We start from the raw sequence: 18,324 nt of genomic DNA, 5'->3' as shown, positions 1-18,324 counted from the left end.
TTATTATTATTATTAGCATTATTTCCCTTTGAAATTAAATAATCTGGCAGCACCTCTTTGGTGATAAGTGCCAAAAGCTGTCCTTGCCATGTCAGCAGAAAGAGCCTTCTCCTTTTCTGAATAAACCTTGGTCACTTTTAAATCCAGTGTAACTAGAGAAATCATTCCTTTCACCAGCAATGGTTCTTCTTGACACCATTATGCTCTCAAAGCAACCCCTTGGCCTATGATTTGGTGTTTTAATTTCCTCTAAATCCCCTTTAGCACCTCAGGGTGTCATGGCAGCAGTTTGCTTTGGCGTCTCTCAGCACCAGGATGAATTTGTGGTTGGGATCTGTGGCTCTGGCTGTGCCTTTAACACGTGCTGCCCTTGTGCTGACAGAACAGCAGCGGGTGATGCTGCTCAGCAGGTCTCCCTCGGGCCCCAAGAAGTATTTCCCTATTCCTGTGGAAAACCTGGAGGAGGAAATCCGGATACGCTCGGCCGACGAGGGGAAGCTCTTCAGGGAGGAGTTTAATGTAAGTTTTTCTTACATGGATGGCTGAAAATGGGGGAAAACCCAAAATATTTGTGAGTATTAATAATTCTGTGTTTGGTGCATGATTGGTGCTGTTCCTACGGGTTCTGTTGTGTGTGGGGACCTTTCATCTGGATAAAACCTGGAGTTTTTACTGATTGGTGATGCTGAATTGGTATTATATGAACTGTTTGCCTCTTGCTAACATTTAAAGAAGGCCTTTAGTGTTTGCCTGAAGCTGGAGGAGAGGAACATTGAATATAAACCTCTTCAGCATTGCTTTTCATGGGGGTGCTGGGGCTTTTGGGGGATCTGGGTGTTTCACCTCCATGGGAGGTATTTAGAGGGGAGGACGCAGTGCGGCCTTAATATTGCTCTGGTGGGGTTTGACTTCTTTTTTCCTGATAATTTGACTTTGTCTTGGTGAGATTTGACTTCTTTTTTCCTGATAGTTTGACTTTTTGCTCTTGGTTGCCATCCCAGCACTCCCCTTTTGCAGCTCAGAGTTTCTGTGAGGTGTCTCAGCTCTCAGGGTTTTCCTGTTGAGCGTGGCCTTGGGCAGGATTTTGTGGTTGTAGGGATGAGCTGCACCTGGAGTTTGTGCTGAGCTCCTGCAGGAGTCCTGTGGAGAAACAGAACACCAGGAGTCTGAGCTGGGGGCTTTTTTGAGATTTTTTATGACTTGACTTCACTTCCCTCCACAGCAGAAGCAGAGCAGGAGTTTAAATGTCAGGCGTGGATTTGTGAGAGCCAAGGCACGTGTTGATTAGGCAGGCTGCTGAGTTACCTCCTTAATTGGGAGCATATTTAGAGCTGCACTTTGGTTGATGATAAATTTAAACCAGAGACTTTTGCCTTATCAGACAGGGAGCACTGTGGAAATCCTTCTTCTCAAAGCTGAAAATGAAAGTGGTGAGGACCAGCCTGACATGGTGTGCGCTGGTGAATTTGGACTCTCCTGAGGCATTTGCTCTGAGGTTCAGAATGAAACAAACCATCTGTTTTCATGTTTAAACCCCTCTTTGCTTTGGTAATTTTCTGCCCTATGCTGTGAGCATATGGGATTCTGTCCACACCCAAAAACCTGGGGTCTGATCCCCAAAAATGAGCAGTGGTGGGGTTGATGCTCAGTGTGGTTGTTTTTCCTGTGGCTGGATGAGCTGTGTGCTCCAGCCTGGGAGGGCTGGAAGTGTCCCAGGCCAGGCTGGACAGGGCTTGGAGCAGCCTGGGACAGGGGAAGGTGTCCCTGCCATGGCAGGGTGGCCCTGGATGGGTTTTGGAAGATCCTCCCAACCCAAACCATTCCATGATTCTCTGGTTCTGTGCCTCAGGCCTGCCCTGGGGATGCTCCAGGGATCTCTGCCCACTCCACATCCCACATGTCAGGGCCAGGCATCCCTGGGAATATAGATACAGGAACTCCAGTGGGAATTAGGGACAAATTTGGGCTGAAAATGGTGAGTTCTGGGAGCCAGGCACGTCCACCAACCTGAGGAGTTTGGCCCCTTGGTAAAAAGAAACCAGACTTTAAAAGATGAAGACACCCAGCAGGGAGAACAGAGTTTTGAGGACAGTTCCTGACTCTGAGGACAGTTCTCTTGGATTTATGTGCCTAATGTTGTTCTCCAGCACCTTTGATTTTGTCCTTAAAGCCTGCATGACCCTCAAGAGATCCATTGCACCCCTTGGACACTCACCAGAACAGCAGAGGCTCCTTCTTTTTTTATGTGATTCCTTTGTGAGCATTTGGCATTGGAAGAGTGTGTTCTTTCTTCACAGGAAAAAAAAGAAGAACAAAAAAATTAAAATAAAATTGATTCCTTTCTGTAAAGCCCCTACCTCTGTTGATCATCCCTGGAAGTTTGGGATTATTGCCTTGATTTTCAGATTAATTACTGAAAAGCTTCCCCTAAGAGCTTTCTTTTGAAATTTGAATGCTGGCTTGATTAAGACACCCCTGTGGCTCCTCCAGTGCTAAAAATGTGCTGATCCTGGGCAGGCTGAGCCTCTCAGAGCTCCACTGGGATTTCAGGGTCGCTGCCTGGGGACACAGGTCAGGGTGGGGTGGCACAGACGAGGCAGGACCCGTCAGCTCCTCGTGATTTGGGGTGGATTTGGGAGGGTGGATTTGGGAGGATGTGCAGAGGAGCAGCTGGGGTGATTCACATCCTGCCCGTGGGTGCAGCAGGAGCTGGGCTCTGCTCTGGGCTCAGCACCCACCCTGGGCACCAGGAGCTGCCTGGGCCCTGCAGGGCTCAGGAGCAGAGGGGATCTGGCCAAAAATAATTCCTTTAAAAGGATTTTTCATTCCAGCCCTGACCCCCCCAGCACACAGGAAACCCTGCAGTCGTGGGCTTGGTCTGCTGGGGCTGTTGTAGCACACGAAGCTGTGAATGGAAAAGAGAGGAGGTTGAAAGGGGGCTGAGGAAAAAGGCTGCTGTCAGGAAAATCCAGACCTTCTCTGGCTGTTACTTGAAAATTGGGTGCCTGACTTGGAGTTTGAAGAGATTGTGGTTAAAAAGATAATTATTTCATAGGGTCACAGGATGGTTTGGGTTGGAAGGAGCTTAAAGTTCATCCAGTTCCAACTCCTTGCCATGGGCAGGGACACCTTCCCCTATTTCTTTTTTGGTTTTGTGTTTCATAAATGTACTTTAATCAGCAAAATGGGCTGATAAAAAGCCACAAGCTTCATTCACATGAGGAATTAAGCAGTCTGACAGCAGCTTTATTCCTCAGCCCTCTTTCAGCCTCCTCTCTTTTCCCTTCACAGCTCCGTGTGCCACAAGAGCCCCACAGATCAAGCCCACAGTGCAGGTTCCCTGTGTGCTGGGGGGTCAGGGCTGCCCGTGCCCCCTGTGTCCCCCTGTGTCCCCCTGTGTCCCCCTGTGTCCCCCTGTGTCCCCTGTGCAGTTCTGGGGGATTCCAGCCCTGCTGTGCCCCAGCCCTTGCCCTGTGTGGCTCAGCCTGGCAGGGGAGGCACAGGGGGCACCAGGTGCTGCTGCCTTCCCACACTGCTGGGATTTCACCTCGCCGGGACCCACCCTGCTGCCACTGGGGCTTCTGGAGCTCAGCTTAAGGAACTTCATGAAATCCACTGCAAAAACTTCTCGAAATTCGGTTCTGCTTTGGTCCATTTGCAGTGGCAGCATCTCAGCTGTGGAGGAGCTCACCTTGGGCACCTCCTTGCTTGCATCTTCGCCCTCTGCTCTGCATTTTCCTTTGGTTTATTGTCCTCCATGGCTGTTGGGTTATTTTTGAGCCAGACTGAATTTACCTGCACTCAGAACTCAACTCACACTGCATAAAAACCCTTTATTATTAAAATTATTTTAACCCAATAATAAAAAATGGTTTATTATTAATAAATAATATAATAATATTTTAATAATATGCAATAGTATAATATAGTATCTATTTTATGTATTATAATATAATATAATTATATAATTATAATATGATTATATAATATATAATATATAATAATATATTATATTAATAATATATAATAATATGTATTTTATAATATATTGATATTCTATATTATATTATAATTATTATCATATGATATAATCATGCAAAATAACATAATAATAATATTATTATTATATTATAATTGTTTATAATATGAAAAATACATCATTTGTATATTTATATTTATATTATTTATTATATTATAAAAATTAATATAATAAATTTCTATTGATTTATTATATAATTTATTTTCCCTTCCTCCTTTTCACCCAGGGCTGGGCCCTCACCTGCAGAGCTGAGCAGGATGTTGGGTTTGTGATGCCCTCAGCAGTGGATGAGGGGCTCAGCCCAGCCCCTGTGGCTGCTGTCAGTGGCTCTGAGTCACCGTGGCAGATGGCAGCTCCAGGCAGCAGCTCAGAGTTGAACAATTTGCTAAATAACTGTGATCTCGGAGGGAAAAGATTCCTTCTCTCTCCCCAGCTGCTGAGCTCCTTGTCTGGAGTCAAACCTGCCAGGATAGAGAGGAATTGAGGTTACTGGGGGGGAAAAAGTTGAAATATATTTAGTGTTGTTGGATGCAAATTTTCCCTAAGCTGTGTGCAGTCAAAATTGTTTGTTTTCTAACACATTGACTCTATATCTTTTTTTCTTTTTCAGTCATTAACGTCTGGATATGTGCAGGGAACGTTTGAAATGGCAAATAAGGAGGAGAACAGGGAGAAGAACAGATATCCCAACATCCTGCCATGTAAGCCTTTTGCTTTTCTTGTAAACCAGACAATTCATTTTGGCACTGAGCAGGCTGCTGGTGGTGCTCCTGTGCTGAAAATACTCAAATAACAACAATTGCACTGGTCAGAAGTGCTGTTCCTGTGTTGTCTGTGGTTTGGGAGCTCTGTGCTTTTCCAGGCCTCCTGCTTGCAAGGTAATACCATATTTCAGATTTAAATTTCAGATTTTTGTCCTTCTTTTCTTTCAGATGATCATTCCAGAGTGATTTTGACCCAAATTGATGGAGTCCCACCTTCAGACTACATCAATGCATCATACATAGATGTGAGTTGAGGGCTGCCCACAGCTGGCCAAACTTTGGCCATTAAAGAAGTAATTCTCTGCTAGCACACCTTGGCCTTTCACCCCTTAACTGCTGTGGCATTTGTTTCCACAGGGTTACAAAGAAAAGAATAAATTTATAGCAGCACAAGGTAACTCCTTCTCATTTCTCTCTCCTCTCTAGCTCAGGGCTGAGCACATTTAATTATAGATGTGGTGGAGAGGTTGTTTTTAGCTGCAGGTGGTGGTCAGGGGGAGGCTGGGTTTGGAGGTTACAGCTGAAATGAGTTTGAGATGTGTGTGAGGGGAGCAGCTGCCTCCAGGCAGTTCTGTAGGTTCTGCTCTGGCAGGGGCTCATTTCCCCCTCCTGACCCTCTTTGCTGGAAATAGTAGTTAAAGTAGTGAAAAGATTAAATAATGTTTGAGTTAATGTGTTAGAGACTCTTCCAGTGCCTGAAGGGGCTCCAGGAGAGCTGTGGAGAGACTGGGGACAAGGGATGGAGGGACAGGACCCAGGGAATGGCTTTAAACTGACAGTGGGTAGATTTAGATGGGATTTTGGGAATAAATTGTTCCCTGGGAGGGTGGGGAGGGGCTGGGATGGAATTCCCAGAGCAGCTGGGGCTGCCCCTGGATCCCTGGCAGTGCCCAAGGCCAGGCTGGACACTGGGGTTTGGAGCACCTGGGACAGGGGAAGGTGTCCCTGCCATGGCAAGGAGTAGAAAGTAAATGAGTAAATGATTTAAATGTCTTTAAAATCTTTTCCAGCTCAGACCATTCTGTGATTCTATGAGTGGTATTTCAAGAGAGGAGATTCCTTCTAAAAATGTAGATTTGGGTGCATGATGATGTAAAAGAAAACATGAGTTGGGGGGGGTTATTTAGTACATAAATACAGAAATTTGGTAGATTCCAAAGCTGTGCAGGTGTAGCAGGCACAGCTGTGGGTGGGTGCCCAGGGCAGGGTGTGGAACTGCTCTGGGCTCTGCCCCATCCTCTCCTGAGCATTTCCCTGTTCTGTCTGCAGGACCCAAGCAGGAAACAGTCAATGACTTCTGGAGGATGATCTGGGAGCAGAAATCAGCCATTATTGTCATGTTAACCAACCTGAAAGAAAGAAAGGAGGTAAGGAGCTTTCACCCTGCTCTGGATGTCCCCTGTGCTCCAAGAGCAGTCCTGGCTGCTCAGGCTCTGACCAGGTGCATTTCTCACCACTTCCTGCCCTGGCCCCTGTCAGCACAGCTGAGTTTCTGCTCCAAAATACAGTTTTCATTTCTAAAATACTCATTTATGTCAGGTGATCTCAGGAGAAAATTCTGGTGGCCAATTGTGCCCTGCATAGCCCAGGGCCATAGGAAAACTCCTGTGGTTTTATCCCAGTGTAAGGCTGCACTTGTGGATGGGATTGATTAGGAATGAAGATAAAAACTCTGCCCCTTTTCCTGAGTATTAGGTTTCAAAAATGCACAGTTTGTCAACTAAACAAAGAGAAATGAAGGCTGCTATTTTGTGAGGGTGCTGCTGTTCCCTCCTGTGCCCCACTCCTCCCCTGAGGATGGGCATTCCTTGTTTTCCTCCTGGATTTGATTTTCCTGCACTTTCACTGCAGCTTGATGAAGCTGAAACAGCAAAGCCAGGCCATGAGGGCCAATTCCCAGTGGGAGCAGCCAGAACTGCTAAATCTGGATATTCCTGATGGCTCCAAAGCAAAACTGCTTTGAATTTCTCAGTGTCTGCAGCTAAGGCTCCAAATCAGAGTGAAAACCTCGCAGTCCCCACAGTTGGACACCCTGTAACAAAGCTGCCAAACTGAAACAAAAGCTGCGGGGGCTGAGTTGGTTAAAAAACAATTCAAAGCTGTTCTCACCTTCTCTGCATCAATTTAAGAAGCAGCAGCAGGGTACTGAAGTTGTGCCAGATAAGGAGCTCTGCACACTCACCTTCCCTGGATACACCTAGGAGAGCATGGCAGTGAAAGCAAAGTCAGGGTGATAAAATTCCCTGGGTTTGGTTGTGAGATTCCCTGGGCTTGGTTGTGAGATTCCCTGGGTTTGGCTCTGAGATTCCCTATGTTTGGCTCTGAGATTCCCTATGTTTGGCTCTGAGATTCCTTGGGTTTGGCTCTGAGATTCCTTGGGTTTGGCTCTGAAATTCCTTGGGTTTGGTTCTAAGATTCCCTGTGCTTGGTTCTGAAATTCCTTGGGTTTGGTTCTAAAATTCCCTGTGCTTGGCTCTGAAATTCCCCGGGTTTGGTTGTGAAATTCTCTGGGTTTGGTTCTGAAATTCCATGTGCTTGGTTCTTGAATTCCCTGTGCTTGGTTGTGAAATTCCCCATGCTTGGCTCTGAAATTCCCTGGGTTTGGTTCTAAAATTCTCTGTGCTTGGCTCTGAAATTCTGTGTGTTTGGCTCTGAAATTCCCTGGGTTTGGTTGTGAAATTCTCCTGGGTTTGGTTCTAAAATTCCATGTGCTTGGTTCTTGAATTCCCTGTGCTTGGTTGTGAAAGTCCCTGGGTTTGGCTCTGAAATTCCCTGGGTTTGGCTCTGAAATTTCATGTTTTGGTTCTAAGATTCCCTGTGCTTGGCTCTGAAATTCCCTGGGTTTTGTTCCAAGATTCCCCATGCTTGGCTCTGAAGTTCCCCGTGCTTGGCTGTGAAATTCCTCCTGTTTGTCCCTGAAATTCCATGTTTCTGTGCAGGAGAAGTGTTTCCAGTACTGGCCTGACCAGGGCTGCTGGACGTACGGCAGTGTGCGTGTGTCCGTGGAGGATTCCATGGTGCTGGTGGATTACACCATCCGCAAGTTCTGCGTGCACTCGGTGAGGCCCAGCTGCTCCCGGCCTTCCCCCTGCCCTGGGGGATGCAGAAAAGCTCAAATGTTCCCTTGGAAGGAATTGAGGCTGTTTGAGAAATCAGAATTTCAGAAATTTGGCTGATTTTAGCCAAAAACCACATAGTGATTTAGGCTAAATAACTGCGTGGTTGTTGGCTCTTGTTACTGTAAATTAACTTTTACCGATTGTTAATCACAAGGATTTTAATATATTTATAATCACTCCTAGCTGTTAATATATCTATAATCAATTCTAGCTACTTTTAAAACACCTACATAGTGATTTAGGCTAAATAACTGCGTGGTTGTTGGTTTTGCCATTGTAAATTAACTTTTACCAACTGTTAATCACAAAGATTTTAATATATTTATAATCACTTCTAGCTACTTTTAAAACACCCACATAGTGATTTAGGCTAAATAACTCTGTGGTTGTTGGCTTTTGCTATTCTAAATTAACTTTTACCAGTGGTTGTTGGCTTTGTTATTGTAAATTCATTTTTACCAACTGTTAATCACAAGGATTTTAATATATTTATAATCACTTTTAACTGTTTTTGATATAATAGTTGTGATCTGGCCCCTGTGGAACTTGGATTCTCACATCATCATTTATTAATTATATTTTCATTTATGACCAGTGTAATAAATATATTATAGTTTTAACTATTATTTTAAATTATTTTATATTATTTTGTTATAGTTTTAACTATATTATAGTTTTAACTTTTGCAAAATATTAGAATATGTGTTATGTGTTTAACTTCTACAAAAATAGCTATAACTTTCAAACAATAACTAATATTTTTGTTTTTGTAACTAACTAACAATACAAACAACTCAAACATATCTGTAAAATAACTAATACTGTCTGTATACTTAAATAACATTTAAAAAAAAAATCGATAATTATCAACTACTAAAACCACAAAAGCGACATGAAAAAGGAGATGTCACACTGAGTATCTGGGTGTTCCTGCAGCTCCAGGAGGGATGCAAAGCTCCAAGGCTGGTCACACAGCTCCACTTCACCAGCTGGCCGGATTTTGGGGTGCCTTTCACGCCTATTGGCATGCTGAAATTCCTGAAAAAAGTCAAGACCTTGAATCCTGCCCATGCTGGACCCATTGTGGTTCACTGTAGGTATGTATGTGCTCCTCAGACCATTCTTGTGGCTTGGCCTGGAATTATTTATATATATTGAGATTTTTTTAAACTTATTTTTAAGATTTGATGTATATTTTATATGTATTATATATATATATATATATATATATTTATATTTATAGCTATATTTACTCACATATTTCTATTCCAGGGTAATAATCTGCTGAGTTTTTGAGAGCTGAGAGTAAAAACGATTTCCAAAGCTCTGTCTTTGCTGCCAGTTAAATACTCCAACAGAAGTTGTTGTTCTGCTGTTTGGGGTTTTTCTTTATGAGGGATCTCCATTGTTTGGTATAAATCTGTTCTTTGTCAGAAAAACAGACTGGTGATAGAAATCTGTGGCCTTTGCCACTCAGTGCTGCTCTGGGAATTCATCCCCTACTTCTCCCACAGTCAAATTGCAGTTTTTTAATGGAAATTAGCCATGAAATGCCTGAAAAGTTTGGAAGAAAGACTTGAATTCAAGAGACTTAAATGCTGCAATTTTAAAAATGTGCTTCATCCCCATCCAGAACCAATTCCCAGTCGCTGGTCACTCACACAGGCACATCTTGCTGCTAAACTGTTGAAATCTTTAATGAAACTAAAACCAAACTCCCAAACAGTTTGAAGAGAATAATTGCAACCTCTGCAGCAGCTGTAAGCTCACCCCAAGCAGGAAGTGGCTTTTCAGGAGCAATTTTCATTGCAAGGTTAGAGTAAAAAGAGCACAAGAGCAGAATGAAAAGAAAAGAACAGCTTTGTCTGTCTGAGTCTTGTCTTTGAGGCAAAAAAATATGTAAATTCCTGTATTTGTCTTTTTCCTTGCTAGAAATACTCCCTGGAAATGTGTGATAGAGAAAAAGAGGGTGTTTGTCCTGCTGGGATTCACCTTCTCCCCCAGGTGTCATGAATTAAAAAAACCATTTAGATGGGAAAAGTAGATTTGAGTTGTCTCAGTTGAGAATATTTTTATAGCCCTTTGCTGTGTGTGGAGTCTCATTCTGGGCTTGAGCTTTATTTGGCAGCAGCAGGAAATGCTGCTTGAGCTTGGTGTCACCAGCAGAAGGAAAGCCAAAAGCCAGGAAAATACAAAATAATTTCACAGACTGTCCCACTACCTGCAGAGATTTCAATCCCAAGGGCCAGCAGAGCGCACGAGGCCGTTGTGTGCCGGGGTGAGAAGTGGAGCAGGACAGAGGTGACACTGAGCTTCCGCCCCCCCTCAGGATGTGACACCACTGAATTGTTGGGAAAAGGAAAGGGAAGCCATCAGCAGTGAGTAACCATCCATTTTTAGGGAGCTGTAGGGAAATCTGCCCCAGCCAGCCTGGCCAAAAGCTCTGCACTGAGGTTTGGGAGGTGAATAAAACACTGACTTAGCATTTGGAAGACAAGGAGGGAAAATGAGGAGTGGCAGGGTTTTCTGCTGATTCTTGTATTCTGTCAGCTTTTAGAAATAGGTTTTTTTTAGAAATAGAATTTTTTCAGTGGGTGGAGAAGGACTTTGAGGAATGGCTGAGTAAGGGATGCCACAAGCAGGCTAAGGATGGAGGTGAATGCCCAGGGGCAGGAAGTCACCAGCTTCAGCAGGAACATGCAGGGATGGAATCCAGAATCCCAAATCCCAGATTTGGGAACAGGGATGTGCAAAAAGGGATCGTGGCTGGAAAGGGAGGGAGGAGCTGAGCTGGGCTGAAACCTCCAGAAATGAGCAGTGAGGGACCAGTGGGAACTGGGGAGGGGAGATCTGTGCTCAGAGGTGGCTCCCAGGGCTGTCAGGAGGAGAACAATCTCTGTTGAGTGGGAATTAAGGCATTAGGACATGAGGGGGATTCCTTGTGGTGCCAGAGGGCCAAGAGGGATGGATGGAAGGGAGAGGGAAGGGAATCTCCATCGTCTCTCCAGACCTCTGGAATAGCGGAGCTCATGGGTTTTGGTTTCCCTGCTGGTAAAGGGTGTGTGGAAAGGAAATAATTGCACTATAAATACAATCATTTTATTTTTCTGGTCTTATTGAAAGCCTGATGCTGCCTTGCTGAGAATTGCTTTGTATTTTTGAGCCCCTGAGGGGAGGGGGAGGCGTTTTTATCGTGTTCCTGGAGGTGTTTGTGGCCACTGCAGCCAAGCAAACTGCCCAGAGGTTAAAGGAGAGCTGCTCATGACTAGTACAGGATGCCATGCCCTTTTCCTCTGGAAGGAAGAACTGAAAGTCGCTGGAATTTTGTCATTTCTAACAGTCGTGCTCCCTCTCGTGGCTTTTAAGGATATAAAAACCAAAAAGTGTTTAGGGATGGCGACCTTGGGAAATGTGGAGCTAAAAACTCCTGAAAGAATAATTTAAATTTTATCTTAACCTTTAGAGTTATTATTATAGTTATTTATTTTATCTTAGCCTTATAGAGCTATTACAGAATTATTGGAGATGGTCAAGCAGATTTTCTTTTCAAATGTCTTTTTAAATTTAATTCTGATGCCATCAGCTGGGAAGAGCTGGGGTTTTATGCTAAAAACACTCCTCTTTTTTTGCTGTCCATGTTAAAATGAAAAAGGGGGAGGTTTAGACTGGATATTAGGAAAAAGTTTTTCACAGAAAGGGTGATAAAGTTCTGGAATGGCTGCCCAGGGAGGTGCTGGAGTCCCCATCCCTGGGTGTGTTTAACAAAGCCTGGATGTGGCCCTGGGTGCCAGGGTTGAGTTGAGCTGTTGGGGCTGGGCTGGACTCGATGATCTTGAAGGTCTCTTCCAACCCAGTGATTCTGGGAATTCTGTGAATTTCTTCACTGAAAGGGTGACCAGGCATTGGGACAGGCCACAGGGGTGGAACCCATTCCTGAAGGGATTTAAAAGCCCTGTGGATGTGGCACTTGGGGACATGGGGGGGACTGCTGGACTAAAGGATCTGAGATCTAATGCTTCAATCCAGTGTGAGCATGAGGCTCACTGCTGCAGCCATTCCTGCAGATTTGGGTGATTCCAGGAGGTTTTTGTGTGTTTGTATCGTGGCAACAACAGTCCCCTGAACAGGGAGTAATTAGCACTGATCCATGATTGCAGAAGGCTGATCCTTTGCTTTATTGAGCTATACTGTATTATACTGTACTAATAAGAAACTCGTAACCCTTACAGACTGTCCCATACAGCTTTGACCTAATTGGTCAATCTCTCCAAACACCATCCAGTGTCCAATTAACAAACCACCCTGTGGTAAATCATCTCCATAACACATTCCACAGGTGTCAGTGACATATTTTCTGAAAAATCCCTTTGCCAGGAGTTTTCTCCTGAGAAGCTGAGAGGCCTCAGAAAAGAAATGTAAACTAACATAATAACTATCTGATGGCTGTGGAATGTGGTCTGGAGATGGTTCACCAACAGGATTGGGCTCATATGAGTTGTTTTTACTTGATGACCAGTCTTGGTCCAGCTGTGTTGAGGCTCTGAGAGTCACAGATTTTTATTATTCATTCTTGTCTAGCCTTCTAATGTCTCCTTTCTTCTATTCTTTTAGTATAGTTTTAGTATAGCATTTTCTTCTAATATAATATATATCATAAAATAATAAATCAGCCTTCCGAAACATGGAGTAAAGATTCTCATCTCTCCCCTCGTCCTGGGGATCTTCAAACACCATCACACAAATGTGCCCAACAGCAGGTGCAGCAAGTGGAGATAAGAATTGTTCTAATTCTATAGTTTTAGTATATCATTTTCTTTTAATATAATATATATCATAAACAATAAACCAGCCTTCTGAAACACGGAGTCAAGATTCTCATCTCTCCCCTCATCCTGGGGACCCTCAAACACCATCACACAAATGTGCCCAACAACAGGAGCAGCAAGCGGAGATGAGAATTGTTCTAACTCTAAAGTTTTATAATTCTATAGTTTTAGCATATCATTTTCTTTTACTATAATATATATCATAATAAATCAGCCTTCTGAAACACGGAGTCAAGATTCTCATCTCTCCCCTCGTCCTGGGGACCCTCAAACACCGCCACACACAAGTGCCCAACAACAGGAGCAGCAAGCGGAGATGAGAATTGTTCTAACTCTAAAGTTTTATAATTCTATAGTTTTAGCATATCATTTTCTTTTACTATAATATATATCATAATAAATCAGCCTTCTGAAACATGGAGTCAAGATTCTCATCTCTCCCCTATCCTGGGGACCCTCAAACACCGCCACACACAAGTGCCCAACAACAGGAGCAGCAAGCGGAGATGAGAATTGTTCTAATGCTTTCCCCTGAGCTTTCTCGCAGGATAATCCTGTGAGAGGAGCGTGTCTCTGTGTGCAGAGGGTGTGTGATGACCTCGTGTTTGTCCCTCCCCAGCGCGGGCGTGGGGCGCACGGGCACCTTCATCGTCATCGACGCCATCATCGACATGATGCACGCCGAGCACAGGGTGGATGTCTTTGACTTCGTCTGCAGGATCCGCAACCAGCGGCCACAGATGGTCCAGACCGATGTGAGTGCACTCCAGTCACCCGGAATTCCAGCTTTTCCTGGGCACAGGGGGAAATGCTGCTGTGTTCCCACGCTGTTGTAGCTCAGTGCTATTGGGCAATTGGGAAATTGGGGCTTAGAGCAGCCTGGGATGTTGGAAGGTGTCCCTGTCCATGGCAGGGGTGGGATGGATGAGTTCTAAGGTCCCTTCCATCCTGAATCGTTCTGGGATTTTCTAATTCAAAAATGCACAAAGCTCAGTGAAGGATGTGGGGTGGTGCAGAAGATAAAGGTGGAGAAGACCACTGTGAAACACTTGATTTTTAGGAGTTATTTCTCATGGTTTTCCCATGCACATGAGAGTGGAATGTCAGAGAATATGAGTGGAAATGTGAGCAAAACAGGAAAACTCTGGTTTAGTGTAATAAACAATTTATTATTATTATTATTATGTTAATAATTAGGAGATTGTCACCAAACACTGACAAGACAAGGAGCAGTGGTTTTGAAGTTAGATGGGATATTGGGAATTAGGAATTGTTCCCTGTGAGGGTGAGGAGGGGCTGGGATGGAATTCCCAGAGCAGCTGGGGCTGCCCCTGGATCCCTGGCAGTGCCCAAGGCCAGGTTGGACATTGGGACTTGGAGCAACCTGGGACAGTGGGAGGTGTCCCTGCCATGGCTGGGGTGGCACTGGGTGGGATTTAAGGTCCCTTCCAAGCCAAACCATTCTGGGATTATTAAAAAAGTCCCAGAATTCCTCATTTCCCTCCCTTCCTCTTCCTCTCTGTCCCTTCCAGATGCAATATTCCTTCATTTACCAAGCCTTACTCGAGTACTACCTCTACGGTGACACGGAGCTGGATGTGTCATCCCTGGAAAAACACCTCCAGACTTCCCAAAATGCAGCCCCAAACCTGGTCAAAATAGGGCTGGAAGAGGAATTTAAAGTAAGTATGGAAATCTCTCCCATAGGATTTCCAAGATGCAAGCCAAGAAGATAAAAGTGTAACCTTAAAGGTGCATAAAAGGGAAGGAAGGAGTTGTTTTATGTGGTGCTTGTTGTGAATGGGGCCTTGCTGAACATTTTGTTCTCTAAATTCAGATTTTAATCTCATTCCCTCATTCAGAGCTGTGTCATTCCATGGCCTTTCCCTAAATGCTTTTTGTTTGTTTATAAAGAAAAGTGGAGTGATTCTCTGAATCTGGTGCAGGGTGCCAGATCAGATAATGCTGGAAGAGGAAGCTGGATTAGGTGCTCCTAATCTGCATCCCAGTGGGATTGTTAACTCTGAGGTATCTGACAGCAGGGAATGTACAGGGCTGGGGGAAAATATAAAAAAAAAACCAAAACCCCCCCAAAACCCCATTTCTTATCAGTGGAGAAACCCACAGATGAAGAAAACCACACTGGCTGTGTGTCATCATTGTTTAAATTATTTTAGTTCCCTGAAGGAATAGTTAGAATTTTTTTAATGATTATCCTTATGGTAAAATATTTATTTTCTATATAATTTTAAAGTATTAATTGACATCTGGGTGTTAACTGGAGTTCTCTCTTTGCTTTAAAGAACTAATTTAACCAGAAATTGGGAACTGGGTAAAGAATATGATCTAAAAATAAGTTTGATGATAGAGCAACAAGTTCCAAAATCAACAGTATTGAGGGAAGGAAGATTGGATGGGATACTGGGAAGGAATTTTTGGCTGTGAGGGTGGGCAGGCCTTGGCACAGGGTGCCCAGAGCAGCTGTGGCTGCCCCTGGATCCCTGGAGGTGTCCAAGGCCAGGCTGGGACAGTGGGAGATGTCCCTGCCCATGGCACTGGATGGGGTTTAAAGTCCCTTCCAACCCATCCCATTCTGGGATGCTGTGACTGCTATTCCTTCTCAGTTCCTATAGCCAGGCCAGGGCAGTGGCTGCAGGCTCCCTGTGAGTGTGGCAGGGATTTTTTACCCCACAAGGGCTCTGCAGGATGTGCTGGGTCTCACTGTGCTCTGTGCTCTCTGCAGAAGCTGACCAACGTGCGCATCATGAAGGAGAACATGAGGACTGGCAACCTCCCAGCCAACATGAAGAAAGCCAGGGTCATCCAGATCATCCCCTGTAAGAGCCCAGCTCCTCCTCTGCAGGGACAGTGCCAGGAATCCCTGGCTGGGAGCACACACTGGATCTGTGTGCTGGCAGAACCCAGCTCTGAGTTCCCCTTACAAACTCGTCTGTAAAAGATTCAGTGAACTGGGTTTTACTGAATCACCCTAAAATCTGTTACAGTCAGGGATTTGGGATTAAATAACTCAGCAATTTCACCTGTTACACCACCCCTTTTCTGTGTGGTTCCATGCACAGCCTGAGCAGCACTGGAATGTTTGCACCTGAGAATGAACATTTCACAAAAAAGATTGGGTGGGGTTTGTTCTTCCATGGGCAGTTGGCAAAAGTAAGACTGGACTCAGAATTAAGCCCAGACTTTTTTATTGGACTCGAAACTAAGCCCAGACTTTTTTTTTTTTCCCCAGATGATTTTAACAGAGTGATTCTGTCCATGAAAAGAGGGCAGGAGTACACAGATTACATCAATGCTTCTTTCATAGATGTAAGTATACAACATTTTCATGCCTTTCCTTTCCAAATCTGAGATTTTGCTGCTGCTCATAAGTATTTTTAAAGAGGCACAATCAGCTTGGCTTGCAAAGAACATGGGCTTTGTTTATATGGGAGTTTCCAAATGCATTTCTTATCTGGTGTTTTTAATTTCAGCTTAAATGGTTGTGCAATTTAAACCTTGTTGTTAAATTTATAAACCAAACCTTTCATTCAATTCTGACCAAACAAATCAGCTGCACAATTACAGCCAGTGATTCCACTATCTGGGTCAGGTTAACAGGTGTAAATATTTGCTTTTCTGAGAAACAGAGAAGTCAGTGTTGAGCACAGGGAAAGCTGTGACAGTGTCTGGCAGCCAGCCTTTACTTGGGCAGAGCTGGATGAGTTCCAGGCTTTCTTCCCAGCTTCCTGTTGGAAGCTGAACACGGGATTGTGCCTTGTTTTTGTTGAAATATGAGAATTAATCATGTCCTTAAGCAGTGAAACCACGTTAGTGACTGTGGGCTGTGGATTTCACACAGATCACACCTGCATGGGAATAAGGAGAGGCTGGATGTGCCCTCAGAGCACTGGGGTTGGGTCACAGGTTGGACTCAATGGCCTCAGAGGTCTTCTCCAACCTCATTGATTCTGTGAAATTAAACTGAACCTCAAAACTTGAGGCAGAAGTTGATTCTAAAGAAAAGCTGGGAGCTGCTGTTGTGATGATCTTGTGAAATGTCATCCTGCAGCTTCTCATCCCCTCAGCCATGACTGGAGAAATTCACCTTGAGCATTGTGAATTTGGAAAATTCCCCATCGAGTCCAACCATCCCCCAGCACTGCCCCATGTCCCCAAGTGCCACCTCCACATGGCTTTAAATCCCTCCAGGATGGGCACTCACTGACATCTGCTGTGGGGAAATTCCCCCTAACAGCCACCTTGCCCCTTCCCTGGTGCAGCCTGAGGCTGCTCCCGTCGTTCCCTGGGGAGAAGCCCCCGTTGAAGCCGCGATGTCCCCGTGGCCACCGTCCCTGTCCCCCGTGTGACCCCTGTCTCCCACAGGGCTATCGGCAGAAGGATTATTTCATTGCCACCCAGGGCCCCCTGCCTCACACGGTGGAGGATTTCTGGAGGATGGTGTGGGAGTGGAAGTGCCACACCATCGTGATGCTCACCGAGGTCCAGGAGAGGGAGCAGGTACGTGGGGAATGGGAAATGGGTCTGGGGAGGGCTCTCAGAGCCTGGCACAAGGCTCACACACACACCTCGAGATGGGAAATGCTGACTTAGAGATGCCATGCAATAGGACAGGCATTGTTGAGGGAGAAATGGAAATAGAAGCAAGTTTCAAAGGGTGGCCTTGTAAATAAGTCTGGGTACTTTGGAGAAATGGAACCATGAAAGGTGCATTGGAGTGGGAGCCACCGTTGTAGTTGAGATGGAGACAATACAAAGCAACAGACTCCATTTTCAGAGGGGTTCAAACTGGTTTTATTGTACCATGCATGCTTTTTATACATTCTGACAAAACTCCTAAATTTACACTTTACTCATTGGTCAGGAAAGACAAACAAAGAGCTCAATGGAATGGAATAGCAGGTTTCTCTTATTTATCTTCTTTCTTTCTTGGTTTCTGTGTCAACACCCTTGGTAGGAAATTCTTTCAGGGGTAAACATGGATCAAACTTCTCCTGGCTGACAGAAGTCACTGTCAAACCTCTCCCATAACCCAAGAGGGGTAATTTTAGATTGGCTTTAAGGCATTTACAGCATGGTGGGGCAAAAGCTGATAGGCCAAGGAACTCTTATAGTGTATTGTAATTAGGAAAGAGCCTCTGATTGTGATGGTGTGAATTATTACATCTGTATTGTCTCACCCTTCCCACGAGACTGAAAATGGAATCAAAGTTTTTAAAAGGCCTCTCAGTTGCCCCATGTCTGGGTCAGAAAAGGGCCTGATCTGACTCGTGCCCCCCCTGCAGCCCCACACTTCCCCTTCCCACCTGCAAACCACGAGCAGCAATACTGGAGAAACAATTTTTTTTTGGTCTAAAAATTCCAGAAATCTGAATTTTTTTTGGCTTTTCCTAAAATGAGCTCTTGCTTCACTCTTTGGTGTGAGGCAGCATTACTGCTTTTTCTGGAATTGTCAGGAAACACCAAAAAAACTGCAGAATATTGTGATTTTTGAAAGCTTCCACTTTGCATCAAAGGATGCCTGACATGAGACAGAGTTTTGGGATTTGGGAATAAAC

The 18,324-nt window shown here is 44.6% G+C and overlaps 1 protein-coding gene across 7 annotated transcripts in view; it reads left to right on the top strand.

The window, feature by feature from the left end:
* PTPRE (protein tyrosine phosphatase receptor type E) overlaps window positions 1–18,324 on the top strand; it is a 93,452-nt gene that overhangs the window by 67,486 nt on the left and 7,642 nt on the right. For all 7 annotated transcript variants that reach the window (XM_077182773.1, XM_077182772.1, XM_077182769.1 and 4 more), the window contains exons 5-16: window positions 383–519; window positions 4,650–4,740; window positions 4,972–5,048; window positions 5,161–5,197; window positions 6,073–6,170; window positions 7,743–7,862; window positions 8,859–9,019; window positions 13,368–13,503; window positions 14,281–14,430; window positions 15,492–15,585; window positions 15,999–16,075; window positions 17,132–17,266. In XM_077182773.1, coding sequence (XP_077038888.1) covers window positions 383–519; window positions 4,650–4,740; window positions 4,972–5,048; window positions 5,161–5,197; window positions 6,073–6,170; window positions 7,743–7,862; window positions 8,859–9,019; window positions 13,368–13,503; window positions 14,281–14,430; window positions 15,492–15,585; window positions 15,999–16,075; window positions 17,132–17,266 — 1,313 coding nt within the window. The remainder of the gene's footprint in view (window positions 1–382; window positions 520–4,649; window positions 4,741–4,971; window positions 5,049–5,160; window positions 5,198–6,072; window positions 6,171–7,742; window positions 7,863–8,858; window positions 9,020–13,367; window positions 13,504–14,280; window positions 14,431–15,491; window positions 15,586–15,998; window positions 16,076–17,131; window positions 17,267–18,324) is intronic.

Source organism: Agelaius phoeniceus, chromosome 9 (assembly GCF_051311805.1).
Source record: "Agelaius phoeniceus isolate bAgePho1 chromosome 9, bAgePho1.hap1, whole genome shotgun sequence".
Classification (NCBI taxonomy): Eukaryota; Metazoa; Chordata; class Aves; order Passeriformes; family Icteridae; genus Agelaius; species Agelaius phoeniceus.
The sequence above is the reverse complement of the archived record's forward strand: the minus strand, read 5'-3'. Positions and strand labels throughout refer to the sequence as shown.